General features: G+C 42.7%; 1 protein-coding gene across 3 annotated transcripts in view; it reads right to left on the minus strand.

Annotated features, from left to right (window-relative positions):
• FSTL5 (follistatin like 5) overlaps window positions 1–22,565 on the minus strand; it is a 2,922,734-nt gene that overhangs the window by 654,820 nt on the left and 2,245,349 nt on the right. For 2 of the 3 annotated variants that reach the window (XR_011205485.1, XM_069243729.1), the window contains exon 11: window positions 17,908–17,934. The exons of the other annotated variant lie outside the window; for it this stretch is intronic. Coding sequence is in view for 1 of the 2 variants with exons in the window: in XM_069243729.1 (XP_069099830.1) it covers window positions 17,908–17,934 (27 nt within the window). In the remaining variant the exon portion in view is untranslated. The remainder of the gene's footprint in view (window positions 1–17,907; window positions 17,935–22,565) is intronic. 3 annotated transcript variants of the gene reach the window in all.

Here is a 22,565-nt window from a genome sequence, read left to right on the forward strand (position 1 = left end):
CCTCACCGACAGAACCCAGAGAGTCCGCCTTCCACCCTTCCACTCCAACACTACCAAGATCACCAGCGGAGTCACCCAAGGGTCCTCCTTCAGCCCCACACTCTTCAACATCTACATGATCCCCCTAGCCAACATCCTCTGAACACACAGAATCACTATCCTCTCCTATGCAGATGACACCCAACTCATCCTCTCCCTCACCCGCAACCCCACACCTCAAAAACCAACCTACACGCCGCTCTCCTCGACACCGCCAACTGGATGACCACTAACCACCTCAAGCTCAACTCAAACAAAACCGAGGTCATCATCTTCAGACCCAACAAAACTGCATGGGACGACTCCTGGTGACCCACCGCCCTAGGCCCCGCACCCACCCCCACAAACCACGCACGCAACCTCGGCATCATCCTTGACCCCTCCTTCTCCATGACACAGCAAATCAATGCTCTATCCTCCTCCTGCTTCCACACACTCCGCACTCTAAAAAAATCTTTCAAATGGATTCCCCCAGAAACCAGAAAGACAGTCACCCACGCACTCATCAACAGCAGACAGGACTACAGTAACGCCCTCTACGCCGGCACCACACTCAAACTCCAGAGAATCCAGAGCGCAGCCGCACGCCTCGTCCTTGGCCTCCCCCACCACGAACGAATCTCACCACACCTCAAATCCCTTCACTGGCTCCCCATAGAAAAGAGAATCACATTCAAGATCCTCATCCACGCACACAAATCCCTCCACAACACCGGCCCAACCTACCTCAACGAAAGAGTTAACTTCCACACTCCCACACGCAACCTCCGATCAGCCGACCTCGCCCTAGCCACAGTCCCCCGCATCCAACGCACCACCACAAGGGGCAGGTCTTTCTCCTAGCTCGCCCCCAAAACCTGGAACTCCCTCCCCACCGACCTTTGCAACACCAAAGACCTATTGGTCTTCAGCAAGAACCTCAAGACATGGTTGTTCGATCAGTGATCCTCCCTGCCCCCACCTGATTTCCCCCCCGAGTGCCTTGAGACCCTTACGGGTGAGTAGCACGCTCTGCAAATTTTTTGATTGATTCATTGACATAAGACAGATCAGCAGTTCAGAATTAGTTGGCCTTATTAGTACTGAACCACATAACAGAATAGGGCAAGTAAGACTATGATAGAAAACTCATCAGAGGATATGAAAATGAGAGGGCAACAGCAGATTTAAGACAGAAATGGACAGAGTTTTGGACATCATCGGGACAGCCCTAGAACTAACTTTCAGTTTCCAAGTTCTTCTCTAATTAAAATATGTTCAATTCTTGGGATTGGTCTTTCATGTGTGCTTACTTTGGACGTCAGATTCAGCATCCAACGGCTCGAGATGGCACCACCAAGTTTGTAACTTTTCTGAATCCTCTCAGCCAAAGTGTGTTGTCATCACATGATTTCACACATTTCCGACAAAGTATGACAAAGTAGGAATCGCTATTTGGAAATCGTGAATAGGAAATCCCATTCCGTTCGTTCCAATGAGCCAGTTTAGCATTTCCAAAATAGAGATTTCCTAGGACTAGGAAAATCGCTTTTTTGGAAATGCTAAACCAAGGATAGCAAGGGCCTAAGGCTCCTTGTGATGCACCCCAAAAATAATATGTAATGCACACATAGGCACTACAGGCATGTGTGTGCTCTATCACACTTAAAAAAAAAAAACTTTGGATGATTTTATTAAATTGCACATAGTTACCATCGACTTGGAGTTGATGGTAATTGCATTTAATAAATACAAAATTCACATTTAGGAAATGCTTTATACATTTGTATAGGAATTGCAAATAGGTAAACCATATTTGTGATTTCCTATTCAGGGATCAAAAATTGCGATTTCTACAGGGTAGAAATCACAATTTGGCACCGCCTAAAGGGCTTTGTGCATATGAATATCCCATTTAGTATTTCTCGACATGAAATAGCGATTTGATCTGTTAAGAAATGCTAAATAACTTTGTATATCTGGCCCTTAATAACTTGTCTATTTTCCCTCATTTATGTGTCATTTGTCTGATTAAATATTTACATCTTTCTAATTAATGTTTGTCTTTTCTTGAGCCTTTTGTCTGGTTCGCTGTTAGACATAGCACAACACACAGTTTTTTGAGAATTGGACTGTGTTAGGTTTTATGTATGCTCGAATGTTCAGCAAAGGGTCTTCTAGGGGTGGCAGTTGCTGCCAGGCTATGGAAAATGGCAGAGTAAATAAAGACTGGTCTCGAACTACCTGAATTTTCATCCTCCTTTTCAATGGCGATCACCAGCACCAATCTGATGCTTCTGGGACCAGTGGTGGCTGGTGACCCGCAACAATGGAGGGTTGTCAAGCCTCAGTCCTGTGGCAGGCACAGTAAAAAAATCACAATGCCTTTAGGCTCAAATTCCAAAGCTCTTGATTATGGCTCATTATTACAATGGGCCAAGAGCTCTGGAATTAACACTGAAGGCAATGTAAGATTCTCACAGTGCCTGTCAGTGGGCCTAAAAATGAAAAATATCATTACCCACTCTCCTGCTCCTCGTCCTCGTATTCATCGTCATGCAGTCAGCATAACTGCACTTCCTGGAGCCAAAGACAGTTCCCCTAATCCCAACACTGCTTTCATGCTGCAGATGAGCAGCATGAGAGCAGCACCAGCACTGGCTAGAGCGGGCTGCCTCGATGCTCCAGCAGGCACAGGGGGCCTGTGCCTGCTCTCCACCCAGCTGCCTCAAACAGCTGTGTGTAGAAGTGTACACTGCACATCTGAGACTGGTCGGCTAAAGACAGCCAGACAAACTGCCATACACAGTGTATACTGGGGGGCTGAACGCCACACCCCTGCTGCCAGCCACCAGCAATGCCCCATCCCCAAACACTGCTCGGGCTGGTAATTCATTTTATTATCATTTTATTTTTCACATTTGCTGCATTGGCAGCAGGAGGCATTGCTCCTCTGCCCTAATGGGGGCCCGCCTTTGTCTGGGTCACTTCATCAACATCATAGTTCCCTTACTCTACCTTATTTGCATATCTTCTTTGTGGCACTACTTGTGACTCTCCCAGCTTTGGTGGTAAGCCTGCTGCTGCACTGTGGCTTCTACATTGTTTTTTGTGTACAGAACAGTAATTAGTAAAACCCGAATGTTTATGATTCACAGCCCAATCTCATAAGCTCCACGGACTGTTAAAAAACATGTGCTGCAAGTGTAATGATTTTGGCAACTATCTTTGAGTATTGAGATGGAATCTATCCTTAACCAACTATAGAAACATTATGGGGGTCATTATGAACACGGCAATGTTTACTACTGTATTCATGCTGGCAGTCATTTCACTGACCGCTAGCCCCCTAGAAACCCCGCCGGCCACATAAATAACATTCTGCTGGGCCGGCGGGTGGAAACATTGTTTCTGCCCGCCGGCCCAGCAGAATGCAGGGCAGAGACATTGCTGGCGGCTCCACATGGAGCCGCCATCAATACGGCTGTGCGGCGGATGCAGCAGCACCCGTCACGCAGATCACTGCCCGTAAATCGGGCAGTGACCTGCGTGACGGGGCACTGCAGGGGGGTCCCTGCATTGCCCATGCCAAGTGCATGGGCAGTGCAGGGGCCCCCAGGCGGGCCCCAGAGGACCCATTCTACCAGCCTTTCCCTGGCAGGGGAATCCACCAGGGAACGGCTGGAGGAAAAGGGATCATTATCAGCAGTTCTGCCCTGTCAGATAATAATTTCCACCGTCGTCAGGCTACCTGTCGGCGGTAGACTGGTGGTGGTGGAAGGCTGCCTGTGGTGGTCCCCATAGCCTTCATTATTTGGCAGCTGAGACCACCATGCCGGTGGTGGTCATTACCGCCACCACCGACATGGCGGTCCCTGCCGCCAATGTTCATAATGAGGGCCTATGTCCTACAACACTACCAGAGGCAATTTTAAAGACATGTAACACCGCTTTCCTCGTCCTCATTGCCTGCATTATCTGTGACAGGCCTACCTTCGCTTACATTCCACAAAGAAGTACATTGGCCTGCATCAGTGATAACAGACACACCCGTTTATTAGAACTGTTGCAACTTATAGTTATTAGCAGCATTTTCTAGTGGCTGTTTACCTCACTTTTTATGCATCCTGGAGGAGTCCACTCTGTAACGGTTTGTGTGGGCAGTATCTCACCCACGTCGAGTAACCTTCATGGAGTTAGTTGAAATAGGCTCAATGAATGATTTGCGTAAAGGGAAACCTCTGCTGTGAAATCACCATAAACAGTACTTTTATCAAATGGCAGATTCTGGGTGTACTTTTACATTGATCATTGAAAACAGGTTTGGCAAGTTTGTAGACACAAAGCTACATACATCTCACACTGAAATTGTTACCATAGAATTTGAAGATAGTTCTACCATGGGACCTGTATGCATTGCTAAAGATGGGTCCAACTTGTTTCGGTGGAACGAACAAGGTGAACTTAACACTGTATTAGGTTCCAATCATCCAGACATGTTGGTATCACAACAGAAAACTCCTGTTTGCCATATGAGTGCCAATGATTGTATTAATAAATATCCTGAAGTTTTCAAAGAAGAGGTGGGCATGTGGATGGATTTTGTACACTCTATAATAATGAAAGACAAAGCACAGGCTGTTGCTGATAAGGCAAGCAAAGTACCTATGGTTTTATGTAACCAATTGAAGTCTTCGTTGGAAACATTGTGTGCCCTGAGAGTAATAGAATCCGTTGAAGGTTCTGAACAGCTTGCTCCTGTAGGTTTGGTGCACGAAGCCAACAGTATTGGGGGACCTAATTTTCAATACATGGATTAATCGCTAACCACTGCCTAATATGAATGAAGTACTGGCAACTCTTGAGGGTTTTTCTTTATGTCTTTGGGCATGTTTTCAGCCCACCATCAAATAGAGTTGAGTCACAGGTTGAGACACTGTACATCTTCTGTAACACCTGAAAGGGCATATTATTATGTCTGCATGCCTTTGGATTGGCATCAGCATTGTTGGTGTTCCAAAGGCTTATGAATAACTCATTGAAGAACACAATAGCTGTCACATATTTCCTGGCTGATATTCTAGTGTGCGGTAAGGATGCGTCTGAGCATGGTAATAGGTTACGGAATGTCTCAGGGATCACCCGATCAGATGGGCTAGCAGTAAGGAAAGATAAATATAAGTTTTTCCAGAATGGGATAGACTACTTGGGACTTCACGTATATAGAAGAGGTACTGAGCCCAAGCTGAAAATATTGGAAGCAATGCAAAAAAAAAAAAAACTGATAAATATCAGCTTAGTTCTTTTGTGGGCCTAGGAGAGTATTATGCCATATTTGTGGGAAGGTCTGCTGAGAAAAGATCATGCTTAAGGAAACTGCACAAGAAAGTCAAAATATGCATGAGACAATGAATGAGAACATTTTTGAAATAATCAAAATTGAAATCGCGTCTGATTGACACCTCTCAAAGCATTTGACACCAATGATGTGTGCATTATTTCAACTGATGTGAATAATGTGGATCTATGTACTGTACTTTGGTGGAATATAAGTAATGGGAGTGAGGAAATTACTACATCTGCTTCAAGAGCTCTGAGAGATATGGAAAGCCACATATTCCACGATAGAAAAGGAAGTGCTTGATTTGTAGTGGGGTGATCAGTATCTTAATTTTGTGTGGGACAGTATAATTGCATTAAGATCATTGGTGAATTTGTTCTACATCAGGAGTGGAGGAAGAGCTACCCCTTGCTTTGCCAAATGGCAACATAGATTTCAAGAATTCCATTATAAGCTGGTATATGTGTATGGTGCTAAGAATGTTATGTCTGATTATCTAGATTATCTCTAAAGGAGTGCAAATCTGTATAAGACGTGAAGGATGACTAAGAAATAGTGTCTGCAGTGAGTTCAGTTGACAGTGCCATGGAATGAGCTTTGTCAGAAGAGGAAGGGTTGGAGGCATTAGCCAACAATAGGAAATACAGGAGGTTATGAAATGTATCACTAGTTGCTGGCCTGATAATGTATATATGTTGACAGTCTTAATTCCTTCTAAGAGAGTATCTAAACAGTTATGTTTTGTTGATGGATTCATCCAGAAATGTGGGCAATTGGTTGTTTCTTTGAATATTCGTAGTAAGGTGTTGGATTTGGCTCATGAAAAACATACTGGAGTTTGTGGTATGAAGCACGGAGTGAAAGAAGATTTCTTGTGACCTGGATTAGATTTGGCTGTGGAGATTTTCATCTGTGATTGTTGTGTTTGTGTTCCCAGTGATAAAACCCACATGACATGTTCTTCTCCCTTAACTTCTGCTGTTGTCCATAACTAACCTTGATACAATGTGGCTTTTGGCATTTCTGGATCATTTGGGGATCTGGGCAGAACACCACCATTTGCCCTTGTTTTGATTGATTGGGTATACAAATGGCCTGCAATGAAATTTGTTACAGATTTCTTTAAAGGGGTTTGAGGTTTATCCAGCCAAAACGGTGACTGATAAAAGCACCCAGTTGGTATCTAGAAAACTGGAAGAATTCTTGAATTTGTGAGTTATAAAACACAAGAAAACATCTTTATACCATCCTCCCAGTAAAGGTTTGGTGGAGATAGTTGGGACCAACTGTAGGTGGCATTAGTAAATTGCTTGGATTTAAGTCTATAGTTGGTGACATGTTCTGGGCCATGAAGACTATTCCTCATATCTGTAGAGGGGTAGCACCATTCACCCTATTTAGAGGAAACATTGCTGGTTCTAAATGGAATAAGGAGTGGATTAGCAGAAAGACAGTTTATGCATCAAAATGGGAAGTATGACACATGTTAGATCTGCTGAATAAACAAAATACAGTTCTCTTGATGATGATCACAAAAAAGTGACAATCTACACAGAAGATTGGGTAAGGGTAAAAAAACAGTTCGCATATGCAAAGCTTTATCTAATTTTTCAGCACCCATTAAGGTGAGGAAGTAATAGACCATGTGATTACAGTGGAAAATGGAAAAGTTTAGAATAAGAGTTTAATTTAGATGTACCAGAGTCTGAATCAGCATATATGTGTGAGAAGATGGGGGTTTACTCTGGATTGAATGCGGATTCAGATTAAGAGAAAGACAAATGTCAAAGCAGATTTTCTTATAGAGTGAGAACAAGACCTTTAAATTAAGGGATTATGCAATGTGATGGATATTTGCTTCCTGTTCATCTCAATTATAAATCTATTGGAAAACGCTGCATTAGAGCTTTCTCTAGGCTTACATTTTATGTCAAACTATTGTTTTACCTTTTATTTCCTGTATGTATATATGAAAGAGATTGTTATGGTTGTTTCCCTTTTCTTTGTGTTCTATATATTCGTTTGTATAGTTTTTCTCCCATATTTTGTGATGAAAGGGATGTGTGTTGGGTTATGTGTGTCGTCAAATGTTGGTGCCAGTTCTTTGTGTGGAATGTTAAGTGAAGGATGTTCTGGGGTGGCAAGTGCTGTCAAGCTGTGGAAGGTAGCAAAGGGAATAAAGATCTTGAACTACTTCAGTTTTCACCCTCCTTTTTGGTTTGCTGTTTAGAGCAAGCTATCAAAGGTGAGGCAAGGGTGAATCTGAGTTACTTCTGTGGTCCTTCTGTTTAAGGAGTGTGGAAGTGCAGCCAGAGCTCGGCTTGTATTAAGAATGAACCTCTTCTTTCAATAGCTTAACTACTAAATTCCCTACAATGACATGCTGTTGACGTTTCTAAATCTCGTGATGTGCTTGTTTTATTTTCAGAGGGAATATGTCTGTTGTTGGTTGAGAGAGGCATGAAAAGTAATAAATAAACAAGGGCACAGAATGTAAATGCTATTTTGTTCTTGGTGGTGTATCTCTAGCTTATTTAAAATATTTTGTTATACTTAGGATGACAAGGATTTTATTAAGTGTGGATAAAGTTAGTTGTAAACAAACATCTAGAGATACATGCAATGCAGGAGGACTGTCTTCAAAGTTGGTGCAGAATGGAAAGTTAAAGCAGGTTTAAAAGACCCGGGCCAGATTCAAAAACTGCATTTTGTAGTACCTAAAGTAGTACTACAGTAGTATTACTACTACAAAATGCAATTGATAAACCTATAAGGGTAAATCTCCATCTCAATCTCTCTTGTCTTTTCTATGGGGAGATGCTCACATCTACATATTTGTGCTTAGTATTAAATGTGAGGGGGCTAGGGGAGTGACTAGAAAAAGGGGTACAGGAACAACTAAGTGAGAGGGATTTAAGGAGAAGCAGAGACCTACCTATAAAACAGTAAGCCCATTGTTATTCAGAAAGTGCATTTCTAAAGTTGCTACAGTCAAAAAGGACCCAAAACACTATTGAATATGCATCATTTTAGAAGGAGAGTACGTCTGGCACAACACCTGGCTAGCCACTGGTACCGCAACAACCACCTACTGAGAGGCAGAGGCTTAAAATAGAACCCAATCTGAAATACTGTTAAAATCAATGTATTTATTTTGACTGTTTAAAAATATATACACATTTGATTTGATGTTAACAAAATTATATATAAATGAAAGGTAAATATTATTTAACAGTAAACTATTTCAAGAACTTTAATTTAAAAATAAGTACAATTCAGTTTTCAGAAAAAAATATTTACACTAACTGAAAATAAATTATTTGTATGTAACTATTTGTGTTTGTTAACTGATAGTAAGTTAATATAAACATCTTACTTTAGGTAGGAGTTCTTCTAAAAATTCTTAAATAAAACTGAAGAGTGAAACATGTGTCTGGAGCTAAAGAACATTTAATATGTGAATGAAATTGTCACTTATCAAGGCTCCAATTGGAGAACTCAATTATATAAGATGGACCACATTCACTAAATCAATCAATCAATCAATCATAGAATTTGTAAAGCGCACTGCTCACCTTTGAGGGTCTCAAGCCGCTGATGTGAGGGGCCTGCTACTGCTCGAACAGCCATGTCTTGAGAAATCTCCTAAAGGTTAGTAGGTCCTTAGTCCGCAGGTGGGTGGGAAGAGCCTTCCACGTCTTGGCAGCAAGATGGAAGAACGGTCTGCCACCGGAGGTTGTTCTGTGGATGCGTGAGACGGTGGAGAGGGCAAAGTCGGCGGAGCAAAGCTGTCAGGTCAGGGTGTAGAAGGAGAGCTGTCTGTTGAGGTATTCTGGCCCGGTGTTGTGCAGTGCCTTGTGAGCATGGGTGAAGAGTTTGAACGTGATTCTCTTGTTGACCAGGAGCCAGTGTAAGTCTCTCCTGTGGGCTGTGATGTGGCAGTGGCGGGGGATGTCCAGGATGAGATGTGCGGAGGCGCTCTGGATGTGTTGCAGTCTTTTCTGGAGTTTGGCCGTGGTTCCTGCTTAGAGGGCATTGCCGTAGTGCAGGTTGCTCCTTACGAGGGCTTGGGTGACTGTTCTTCTGGTGTCAGTTGGGATCCATTTGTAGATCTTCTGAAGCATGCGGAGAGTGTTGAAACAGGAGTAGGAAATGGCGTTGACTTGCTGGGTCATAGATAGTGAAGAGTCCAGGATGAATCCCAGGTTGCGCTCGTGGTCGGTGGGTGTCGGTGCATTTCCCAGTGTGGCAGGCCACCAGGAGTTGTCCCATGCGGAGGGGCTGGAGCCGAAGATGAGGACCTCAGTCTTGTCAGAATTCGGTTTCAGGCAGCTGTTTTTCATCCATTCTGCGATGGCCTTCATTCGTTCATGGAGGTTGGTCTTGGCGGTGGCAGAGTCCTTAGTGAGGGAGAGGATTAGCTGGGTGTCATTGGCGTATGAGATGATGTTGAGGTTGTGAGATCGGGCAATGTTAGCGAACGGAGCCATGAAGACGTTGAAGGGGGTTGGGCTGAGGGATGAACCCTGGGGTACTCCACAGATGATTTTGGTGGCTTCAGAGCGGAATGGAGGGAGACAAACTCTTTCTGCCAGTGAGAAAGGAGGTGATCCAGTCCAGGGCTTTGTTGCGGATTCCTGCATCTTTGAGGCGTGTCCATAGGGTGTGGGGGCAGACGGTGTCGAATGCGGCTGAAAGGTCCAGGAGGACGAGGGAGGCAGCTTCGCCATTGACCAGTATGGTCCTGATGTTGTCGGTGGCGGCGATGAGGACAGTTTTGGTGCTGTGGTTGCTGTGGAATCAGTGATAGAGAGCCTTATTGTGGTGGAACAGGCCAGAGGTCCTAGAGAAGCAGTGGTGGAGGATGTGGATAGATTGAAAGATCGCCACTTTGCTGAGCACATTCCTCCCACACCCAAAAATGACTTTCCAGCTAAGAAATGTAGAGCGTGTTTTCGAAGAGGTATCCGGAGGGAGACTCGAATGTACTGCCCAGATTGTCCTTCAAAGCCTGGGCTGTGTGTGGGTGGTTGTTTTAAGAATTATCACACCCAGAAGAATTACTGGGAACAACCATGAGTGTAAACTGCCTGTTTTATATTTTCATGTGTTCAGTTTCATGGTTAGCATTTCTGTCATGTACTTAGTTAGAGCTTTTGTGTTTGTAATTTTGTAATTATTTCTAATTAGTTAGGGGTTTCTTTGTTTAAAAAAAAAAAGTGATGCTATTGTGTGTGGAGTGGGGCTTGGCTGAGGGTGTACATAGTGTACATATTGACTTGCTGTTGGCTACTGCAACACACTGCCAGCCAAACACTAGGGGGAACTATGTTTTTGGTCCTGGGTGCGGCCTTCTTCTAGGGAAACCAACCAAACCCAGACATGTTTTTAAACTAGACACCCCAAGGAGGCCAGGGAAGTGTGGCTTGCGTGGATCCCCAACATTTTCTTACCCAGACTCCTCTGCAAACCTGAAAATTTGCTTAAAAAAGCATATTTTACTGACTTTCGTTTGTACGATCACCGCTCCAGCACAAAATTCCTACTCCCCAGCATTCCCCTCAGTCTCCCAAGTAAAATGACACCTCACTTGTGTGGGTCCCCAAAGCAGAGTCAGCCTAAAGATGTATAAAAGAAGAATATGTCCTTATTAACTCGCTGTGCTATCCCCTCTATCTCTACAAGTTTTTGGCCTTATTCTGTTGCAGGTACCTGGCCCACCCACACAAGTGAGGTATCATTTTTAGCGGGAGACTTGGGGGAACACTGGGTGGAAGGAAATTTGTGGCTCCTCTCAGATTGCAGAACTTTCTGTCACCGAAATGTGAGGAAAATGTGTTTTTTTAGCCAAATTTTGAGGTTTGCAAAGGATTCTGGGTAGCAGAACCTGGTCAGAGCCCCACAAGTCACCCCATCTTGGATTCCCCTAGGTCTCTAGTTTAAAAAAATGCACAGGTTTGGTAGGTTTCCCTAGGTGCCGGCTGAGCTAGAGGCCAAAATCTACAGGTAGGCACTTTGCAAAAAACACCTCTGTTTTCTGTCAAAAAATGGGATGTGTCGACGTTGTGTTTTGGGGGCATTTCCTGTCTTGGGCGCTAGGCCTACCCACACAAGTGAGGTATCATTTTTATTGGGAGACTTGGGAGAATGCTGGGTGGAAGGAAATTTGTGTCTCCTCTCATATTCCAGAACTTTCTGTCACCGAAATGTGAGAAAAATGTGTTTTTTTGGCCAAATTTTGAGGTTTGCAAAGGATTCTGGGTAACAGAACCTGGTCAGAGCCCCACAAGTCACCCCATCTTGGATTCCCCTAGGTCTCTAGTTTTCAAAAATGCACAGGTTTGGTAGGTTTCCCTAGGTGCCGGCCGAGCTAGAGGCCAAATTTTACAGGTAGTCACTTTGCAAAAAACACCTCTGTTTTCTATCAAAAAATGGGATGTGTCCACGTTGTATTTTGGGTCATTTCCTGTCGCGGGCGCTAGCCTGCCCACACAAGTGAGGTATCATTTCTATCAGGAGACTTGGGGGAACACTGGGTGGAAGGAAATTTGTGGCTCCTCTCATATTCCAGAACTTTCTGTCACCGAAATGTGAGGAAAATGTGTTTTTTAGCCAGATTTCGAGGTTTGCAAAGGATTCTGGGTAACAGAACCTGGTCAGAGCCCCACAAGTCACCCCATCTTGGATTCCCCTAGGTCTCTAGTTTTAAAAAATGCACAGGTTTGGTAGGTTTCCCTAGGTGCCGGCTGAGCTAGAGGCCAAAATCTACAGGCAGGCACTTTGCAAAAAACACCTCTGTTTTCTGTTAAAAAATGGGATGTGTCTACGTTGTGTTTTGGGGCATTTTCTGTTGCGGGCGCTAGGCCTACCCACACAAGTGAGGTATAATTTTTATTGTGAGACTTGGGTGAACATAGAATAGCAAAACAATTGTTATTGCCGCTTTGTCTTTCTCTACATTTATTCCTTCCAAATATAAGAGAGTGTGTAAAAAAGACATCTATTTGAGAAATGCCCTGTAATTCACATGCTAGTATGGGCACCCCGGAATTCAGAGATGTACAAATAACCACTGCTCCTCAACACCTTTTCTTGTACCCATTTTGGAAATACAAAGGTTTTCTTGATAGCTATTTTTTACTCTTTATATTTCAGCAAATTAAATTAATTGCTGTATACCCGGTATAGAATGAAAACTCACTGCAGGGTGCAGCTCATTTATTGGCTCTGGGTACCTAGAGATCTTGATGAACCTACAAGCCCTATATATCCCCGCAACCAGAAGTTGTAGGAAAGTACCATCTTGCCTGGCATGTTACCCCCATTTTTCACTGTATATATGTTGTTTTAGTTGTATGTGTCACTGGGACCCTGGTAACCCAGGGCCCCAGTGCTCATAAGTGTGCCTGAATGTGTTACCTGTGTAGTGACTAACTGTCTCACTGAGGCTCTGCTAATCAGAACCTCAGTGGTTATGCTCTCTCATTTCTTTCCAAATTGTCACTAACAGGCTAGTGACCATTTTTACCAATTTACATTGGCTTACTGGAACACCCTTATAATTCCCTAGTATATGGTACTGAGGTACCCAGGGTATTGGGGTTCCAGGAGATCCCTATGGGCTGCAGCATTTCTTTTGCCACCCATAGGGAGCTCTGACAATTCTTACACAGGCCTGCCACTGCAGCCTGAGTGAAATAACGTCCACGTTATTTCACAGCCATTTTACACTGCACTTAAGTAACTTATAAGTCACCTATATGTCTAACCTTTACCTGGTAACGGTTAGGTGCAAAGTTACTTAGTGTGAGGGCACCCTGGCACTAGCCAAGGTGCCCCCACATTGTTCAGAGCCAATTCCCTGAACTTTGTGAGTGCGGGGACACCATTACACGTGTGCACTACATATAGGTCACTACCTATATGTAGCTTCACAATTGTAACTCCGAATATGGCCATGTAACATGTCTATGATCATGGAATTGCCCCCTCTATGCCATCCTGGCATAGTTGGCAAAATCCCATGATCCCAGTGGTCTGTAGCACAGACCCTGGTACTGCCAAACTGCCCTTCCTGGGGTTTCACTGCAGCTGCTGCTGCTGCCAACCCCTCAGACAGGCATCTGCCCTCCTGGGGTCCAGCCAGGCCTGGCCCAGGATGGCAGAACAAAGAACTTCCTCTGAGAGAGGGTGTTACACCCTCTCCCTTTGGAAAATGGTGTGAAGGCAGGGGAGGAGTAGCCTCCCCCAGCCTCTGGAAATGCTTTGTTGGGCACAGATGTGCCCAATTCTGCATAAGGCAGTCTACACCGGTTCAGGGGACCCCTTAGCCCTGCTCTGGCGCGAAACTGGACAAAGGAAAGGGGAGTGACCACTCCCCTGACCTGCACCTCCCCTGGGAGGTGTCCAGAGCTCCTCCAGTGTGCTCCAGACCTCTGCCATCTTGGAAACAGAGGTGCTGCTGGCACACTGGACTGCTCTGAGTGGCCAGTGCCACCAGGTGACGTCAGAGACTCCTTCTGATAGGCTCCTACAGGTGTTAGTAGCCTATCCTCTCTCCTAGGTAGCCAAACCTTCTTTTCTGGCTATTTAGGGTCTCTGTCTCTGGGGAAACTTTAGATAACGAATGCAAGAGCTCCTCCGAGTTCCTCTGCATCTCTCTCTTCACCTTCTGCCAAGGAATCGACTGCTGTCCGCGCTGGAAGGCTGCAAACCTGCAACATAGTAGCAAAGACGACTACTGCAACTCTGTAACGCTGATCCTGCCGCCTTCTCGACTGTTTTCCTGCTTGTGCATGCTGTGGGGGTAGTCTGCCTCCTCTCTGCACCAAAAGCTCCGAAGAAATCTCCCGTGGGTCGACGGAATCTTCCCCATGCAACCGCAGGCACCAAAAAGCTGCATTACCGGTCCCTTGGGTCTCCTCTCAGCACAACGAGCGAGGTCCCTCGAATCCAGCGACTCTGTCCAAGTGACCCCCACAGTCCAGTGACTCTTCAGTCCAAGTTTGGTGGAGGTAAGTCCTTGCCTCACCTCGCTGGGCTGCATTGCTTGGAACCGCGACTTTTGCAGCTACTCCGGCCCCTGTGCACTCCCGGCGGAAATCCTTTGTGCACAGCCAAGCCTGGGTCCACGGCACTCTAACCTGCATTGCACGACGTTCTAAGTTGGTCTCCGGCGACGTGGGACTCCTTGGTGCGACTTCGGGTGAGCACCGTTTCACGCATCCTCGTAGTGCCTGTTTCTGGCACATCTCCGGGTGCTACCTGCTGCTGAGAGAGCTCCTTGTCTTGCTCGACGTCCCCTCTCTCTCCTGGTCCAATTTGCGACGTCCTGGTCCCTCCAGGGCCACAGCAGCATCCAAAAACGCTAATCGCACGATTTGCAGCTAGCAAGGCTTGTTGGCGTTCTTTCGGCGGGAACTCTCCACGGCGAGCGGGATCCGTCCACCAAAGGGGAAGTCTCTAGCCCTTTTAGTTCCTGCAGAAACCTCAGCTTCTTCTGTCCAGTAGAAGCTTCTTTGCACCCGCAGCTGGCATTTCCTGGGCATTTGCCCATCTCCGACTTGCTTGTGACTTTTGGACTTGGTCCCCTGGTTCCACAGGTACCCTAGATTGGAAATCCACAGTTGTTGCATTGTTGGTTTGTGTCTTTCCTGCATTATTCCTCTAACACGACTTCTTTGTCCTTAGGGGAACTTCAGTGCACTTTGCACTCACTTTTCAGGGTCTTGGGGAGGGTTATTTTTCTAACTCTCACTATTTTCTAATAGTCCCAGCGACCCTCTACAAGGTCACATAGGTTTGGGGTCCATTCGTGGTTCGCATTCCACTTTTGGAGTATATGGTTTGTGTTGCCCCTTTCCCTATGTTTCCCCATTGCATCCTATTGTAACTATACATTGTTTGCACTGTTTTCTAAGACTATACTGCATATTTTTGCTATTGTGTATATATATCTTGTGTATATTTCCTATCCTCTCACTGAGGGTACACTCTAAGATACTTTGGCATATTGTCATAAAAATAAAGTACCTTTATTTTTAGTATAACTGTGTATTGTGTTTTCTTATGATATTGTGCATATGACACTAAGTGGTACTGTAGTAGCTTCACATGTCTCCTAGTTCAGCCTAAGCTGCTCTGCTAAGCTACCATTATCTATCAGCCTAAGCTGCTAGACACCCTATACACTAATAAGGGATAACTGGGCCTGGTGCAAGGTGCAAGTACCCCTTGGTACTCACTACAAGCCAGTCCAGCCTCCTACAGAAGTGTCCAGAAGACATAACGGTATATTGCTTTAAAAAATCTGACACTGCAGGAAAGAGTTACAGAGTAAAACATAAAGAAAAATTGCAGTTTTTTTCACCTCAATTTCAATATTTTTGTTTCAGTTGTTATTTTCTGTAGGAAACCCTTGTAGGATCTACACAAATTACCCCTTGCTGAATTCAGAATTGTGTCTACTTTTCAGAAATGTTTCGGTTTCTGGGATCCAGCATTGGTTTCATGCCCACTTCTGTCACTGACTGGAAGGAGGCTGAAAGCACAAAAAATCGTCAAAATGGGGTATGTCCCAGTAAAATGCCAAAATTGTGTTGAAAAATTGTGTTTTCTAATTCAAGTCTGCCTGTTCCTGAAAGCTGGGACGCTGGTGATTTTAGCACTGCAAACCCTTTGTTGATGGCATTTTCAGGGAAAAAACCACATGCCTTCTTCTGCAGCCCCTTTTTCCCAATATTTTAAAAAAAACGAAATTTTCACTATATTTAGGCTAATTTCTTGGCCTCCTTCTGGGGAACCCACAAAGTTTGGGTACCTCTAGAATGCCTAGGATGTTGGAAAAAAAGGACATAAATTTGGCGTGAATAGCTTATGTGAACAAAGAGTTATGAGGGCCTAAGCGCGAACTGCCCCAAATAGCCAAAAAAAGGCTCGGCACAGGAGGGGGAAAAGGCCTGGCAGCGAAGGGGTTTATATGAAACATAAAAAAAGTTTACGTTTTTTAGGTTTAATGCAATTTTTAATTTGAAGGAGACATTTGCCTGCATTTTAATTGCTATTAGTTGTAACTAGGCCCTATTAATTCAATTTAAATTTTTGAATATTTTGTAATGTACATAGCTAAATTTAAAGTTCATTTTAATCTATTTATTTAAAAAAATTCCACCTAAAGAAAAATGTTTGTATTTACTTTTGTACAATAAACATTACAAACATGCACATATAGAAATCATTTACATTGCTCTAATATTTTTTTAAAACACTGCATGTGTATTTAAATTAATAAGTGTTATTAAATCATCATATCATAAAATATTATTTTTTATTTATATGCAATGGTTTAGCATTAAATTAAATGTATTTGTAAAAAAGTCAATATAACTTATTTTACTTTAACATCATGTCCTATCAGGTTATAGTTTATAACCTTGTTTCCATTATGTTCAATGGAGGGTGTTGGATCACCAGTGGTTGACCGTATGTGGTGCTGGAGTTACTCCTGGGACTTTTGGGTTTGTGCTAATTTTACCCTAGTGAATTTGTCTCCACCCCTTGTTTTGCAGGGTGGAAACATGTAGGCCTAAATTTAGAGCCAGAAATGGTGAGTAGCCAAAAGTAGTACATTTACTACAAAGTTTAGAGTACACTTACACATGCAGATTTACTTGTGTAAATGAAATTTGTGAATAGCCTCCCCCCCGGTTTGATGATTTAAAATACTGCTTCCCTAATTACTGTAGCCTACCTAACTTCATAGGCCTCCTTCACAAAATACATTTTACTGTTTATAAGATTAAAGAATCATGATCTGAATATTTAAGTAGATTTGTAACTCTAAGATGCATCTACACAACATACCCAGTGACTTGAATAAATAAGGTATGACTTCATTAGCTCTAATGGGGATTGAAAAAACACTAGACTCAATTCTAGCATGATTTAATACACATAACATTTTCCAATCTGTAGGAGAAATCGGCAAGCATGCCTTAGAGTGATTTGTTTTGCAGATGCCTAAATTATAATTACTGAATGCATAGAATTTAGTGCCGTTGAATACAGGACATTTCTTTTTATGTCTGATTATGAAGCATGCCATACCGTATTGTATGTTTACATCTGAATGTAATGGGCAATCAGTTATCAAGAGCAATGATGAATAAAGGTAAATTTGTTTACAGCGACTGAGTGTATAGATTATCAAATAGTTCCTGCTAAAAGTTGTTGTTTTTTCCCCCCACATTTCTGAACCTTAGATATGTTCCTTGGCACATGTGCAGCTAAGGAACCTATTGCTATACCCCTAATAGAATGTGCATTGATTAGCAACTAATGTCATCAGTCAGCAAAATTGCTTCCCTGTATGAAAGCCATGAGTGAGAGCAGCTGTGGAAATGTTTACTGATTGAATGATGTTGTCCAAATGTAATATTCAAAAGGCAAGATAACTAACTTTCCCCTTATTTTCAAAACAGATTGCAACATTTATAATTGATGACAAAACTGCGTGAAACAAATATTATTGAAATAAAATTGATGAGTACCTTCTTCTCGCCATAATATGTTGGCCACTGGAGCATGAAAGGAAGAGAGAGTACAAATAAATACATATATACAATAGCAATTACTGCTCACAACACAATGGGGGTTATTCTAACTTTGGAGGAGGTGTTAATCCGTCCCAAAAGTGACGGAAAAGTGACGGATTTACCACCAGCCGTATTACGAGTTCCATAGGATATAATGGACCCGTAATACGGCTGGTGGTAAATCCGTCACTTTTCCGTCACTTTTGGGACGGATTAACACCTCCTCCAAAGTTAGAATAACCCCCAATATTTCCTTTTAAAATGATTCACAGAAACATGCATAATTTTCCCAGATTTTGCTTATTTTAATTCTCAATTTTGCCCTTGACTTTTACAGGAATATCTCTACAATAAGCCTTTCACCCACAGACTGAGGGATCTATTATGAGTTTGGCGGATGGAAACATCCATCCACCAAACTCATCACAGGGAGGTCGCCGTAGAGCTGGCAAGCTCCCCACCAGCACCATTATGACCTTCCCACTGGGCTGACCCGCAAAAAACAAGGTTTCCGCCGGTCAGCCCCATGAAAAGGTGCATCAGCATTGTCGCCGACTCAAAATAGAGCCAGGGGCAATGCTGCCGCACACAGGGGGCACCAGCACCCTCGAAAAGCACACTGTCTGCACAGTCTTATTATTAGTCAGCCAGCCTAATAATAAGGCCTAAAGACTTTTAGTAAAAATTAATATAGGGTTACTTTTGAAACATAGTTTCCTGTCCAAAAGGGACCTTTATTTGCAGACTTTCCTGGTATTCCTGCCATATTTACTGTCACCTGACCTACTGTTTTCATGGTTGCCCCATGTGGAACAAATAATTCCTTTGAAACACTGGACCACTATGCCATCACTCCATTATTTATTTGACCGTGGAGATACCTGTGAGCTTTTCTTTTTGGCAAACATTTGAGGGACCTGTAATCCTTACTAACTCCCAAACTGCAAATTGATGCTCCTCACTGTCACCATTTTGGTGGGACCTACGAGGGAAACCCCACATTGTTTATTCCATCCTTGAGAGGCATAGTTCTGTTTACCCACCTTGACTTGAGAGTTGACCTGTAAGAGTATAAAGTACAGTTTGTGGGTCTTTAGTGACACATAAGGACGATTCCTGGTTCCAATTCTTTTAAAGTTTGGTCCAAAGACTCAATGCAGACAGTAACCCTATTGTGTTATTTTTTTTTTTTTTTATTCATTAGTTTACAATTATTTCATGCAAGTATCACTGCTTGTAAACATTTGACAAAGTAAGTTAAGGTTACTGGCTTAGCAAACATTATCAGCACACATGTAGCTGTTTAATCTGACATAAGAATCTTGTTAACAATATGAAGGATGAGTGCTGCCCACAGAAAGAAACCCCACCCTTTTCTCTGTGCCGTGCAGAGGCCAGTGTGGAAAGGCCCCACAGTGTTTCAAGGCAGAATCATTCATTAAAAATATATTTGAGTTTTAACTGCATGGACCTTTTTGCTGTGGTGCACCCTAAGTTTGAAGTGGGCATGCTTTCCTCTTTTTCCACGTTGGAAAGATAAAAGATGTTTTGGTAGTTGCAGTTGATCTTACCCTTCGTGTAAGCACCAGACAGATCAAGGTTACCTGGGATGCTAAAGATAGCCTAAAACTCACTCAATCTCTTGCCAGAAAATCAGAGGACAGTTGTAAAAGAAACATCCTCCACCTCAATACTAATAGATATTCACAAGGATCCACTGAGACCTATGAACACCACAATAAAATATGAGGTGGATTGTTTGAGAAGTTATAACTCCATGTACCAACTTTTAAAATATTATACATTTTGTTTGTCTCTTCTTGACTTGACATAAGTGGTGGTCCAGCATGTATCTAGTGAAGTAGGTAGTTGGAACCAGAGTCCTTTCTAGTATTTTGCAAACCATGTGCACTTTTAAGATTGTTGTTGTGTGACCACCACAAAATGTTGATGTTGGTGTCCCTCCATGGTTCCTATCATGCACACACAATCTTTGAAAATACTGTCCCCTACATTTACAAGGACTCTCAGTCGTGCCATGTTTTTGTGTTTTTTAGCACAGATTTCAATACTCATAAATCTTTAGGGTCACAAATCTTAAACATTACTTATGTATACAAATAATGAATTTTGGAGGAACAGGTATGTGTCACCCCTTTCTATTTAACATTGTTTTGAGCTTGTTTTGAGCTTGATGAGCATTTGACCTGGAAAAAAACCATTTGCCAACATTTGGTAATACATGACATTGTTTTAATTGTTCTCCTATTGTAGTCTGCTTCATAAATATTATATCTTCCTAAATAATTTATTTAGGGCATGACCATGAATTTGATGGGGGTGCTGCATCCGTCAGGTTTGCAGAGTACATTTCCTCTGCCAAGCTGAACAATAGCCTCCATCAAATTTAGAGATGACCGCCTGCTTGGATGTCATTTTGGTACATTGAAAAGAATCACAGTCATTCTGGTTCCTTTCAATCTACAAAATGTTTGTTAGATGGCCATCTCAACCTGTGACTGCTGTTCCCAAAACATTGTACTTTTTTTTTGTTTTTCAGAAACAAAATCCCACAGCTGGAGTTGGTAGGGGAGTGGGTGTGGGGGCCATTATTCGTTTTTCTGTCCCTCACTGGCAGCTTTTTCATGGGGGTGATGGACATTTAAAAAGATATTACACTGTTCACCCTAAATAGGGCAGACAGTGCAGTGTCCTTCCTCTGACAAATTCTAATCTGTCAAGCAGTCAGAGGAAGTATTCATCAATTGAGCCAATAGGGGCTCTGTCAACAGAATACTTCAGATCCACCTGTCTCTACATGAGGTGGGCAGACAGAGGGTTTGATAGGCAGGTTACTCTGTTGCATTTGTGATGCAGTGCCCTGTCAGCAAACCACAATTTGGGCCCAGGATATTAGCCATAGGCTTTGATACCATTTCTAATTTAATTTGAGAGACACGGCTACTGACATTTTGCATGTGTACTGTCAATTCAAGACTTGATAAAGAGTTGGTGCAATAGTTCCTGCGTTGGCACAGTACAGAAATTTGTGCACCTGCGCAGGGGACAAGGAAGGAATGAATGTACTGTATCTTGTAGATAGGGCACATTCCTGCCCTTTTGTTTTGACGCAGGGCAGCAGAGCAAGAAGGCTTGCAGCACTGCCATAGCACTCAGACTTGTAATTGGTTTCCTTCAACACTTGTTTTTTTTCAACCAGAAAAACCTTCCAGTTTGAAAAAAACAATCTACCTGATGGTGAATGTCTTCTGTTTATATAAACCCACTACAATTCTAATCATGTGGAACCAGATGTGAAATTTCTGTCCAGAAGTAAAACGTTTTGCACAGATATACTCTTTTTTACTTTCAAAATCCTATGTTTCAGGACCACACATAGACAAGCATCTTCCATGTGAGACTAGTGGTATATTGTTTTTTTTTTTCGTTTACAACAATTTCCAATGCTGCATAAAATGAACTAAATAAAAATATTCCAACGCCATCAGGATGCAGAACATAGGAATGATTACATTCTCAAGACACCAAAACCAGTAGCCAGACTGTTGAAACACTCTGATGGTAACACATCCCGCCGTAGAAAATCTGAATAAACCTACATTGGTATACTAAGTAAAAATGAAACAAAATGAATCTGTATGAAGAAAGTTGCTGACAGCTCTCTAGAACCATGGTATGAAAGTAAGATTGATTAAATATATCCATCTGGGAAACAAATGCATCTTTTAATCAACTCAGCTGTGTCAAATTAAGATAGAACTTTTTTCTATGATGTAAAAAGAAATAGCTACAGATGGCAGTCTTTGATCTAACATTCCATTCTGAATTCCAGTGATATTAAAAACTCCAGCTGCAGAATGAGGCGGATGTGATAGCTGGCCATGTGAAATAGAATTACATGCCTCCCACTGTGACAACGTTTTCTGCATCAACTGAGGCCCTTATTGACTTACTGTTTGAGTAATGAACTATTCAGTGAATCTTCTAAACTACATGTTTTGTAGATCTCATTGTCAGCTTGTTTTACCTCACATTCTAGGAAATTCATATATTGTAAATGAACTGATTGTTGCAGTTGCCAACATTTTTCACTTATTGTAAAACACAATACCAATTTGATCATGGACAAAAGTGAACACTAGACATGATCAGTTGACTCTTGGGACCAGATCAGAAAACATTTTTAATAGTGTAATTTCTTGTCCTTTGATGCTTACTTTAAACAACTTTAGCCACCTTAATATGAAAGCAGAACTCTGGATGTGGTAATTTGTGACCAGAAACTATATGCATATTTGCTGTGCAACATGTTGTTGTGGTGTTGATGCATTCAGTTGCTTTTTGTGCTCCTATGTATTTGTGCAACATTATGTGATGTTGTGTTGTACTGCAGTTGTTGAGTTACATTTTGTTTGACAGTTGTTTATTTTAGATATATCAACAGAAGTTGCTACAGTTAAAGCCAAAAAACACGTTTATTGAAAGTTCCTGTCACAAGCAGCCATTTACAACTGTCAACAGTTGTGAAATAGCCCTGCTCCAGGACATTTACTACTTAATACACCAGCCAGCCCAAAACTGTGATAGAAACT

Source organism: Pleurodeles waltl, chromosome 1_2 (genome assembly GCF_031143425.1).
Source record: "Pleurodeles waltl isolate 20211129_DDA chromosome 1_2, aPleWal1.hap1.20221129, whole genome shotgun sequence".
Taxonomy (NCBI): Eukaryota; Metazoa; Chordata; class Amphibia; order Caudata; family Salamandridae; genus Pleurodeles; species Pleurodeles waltl.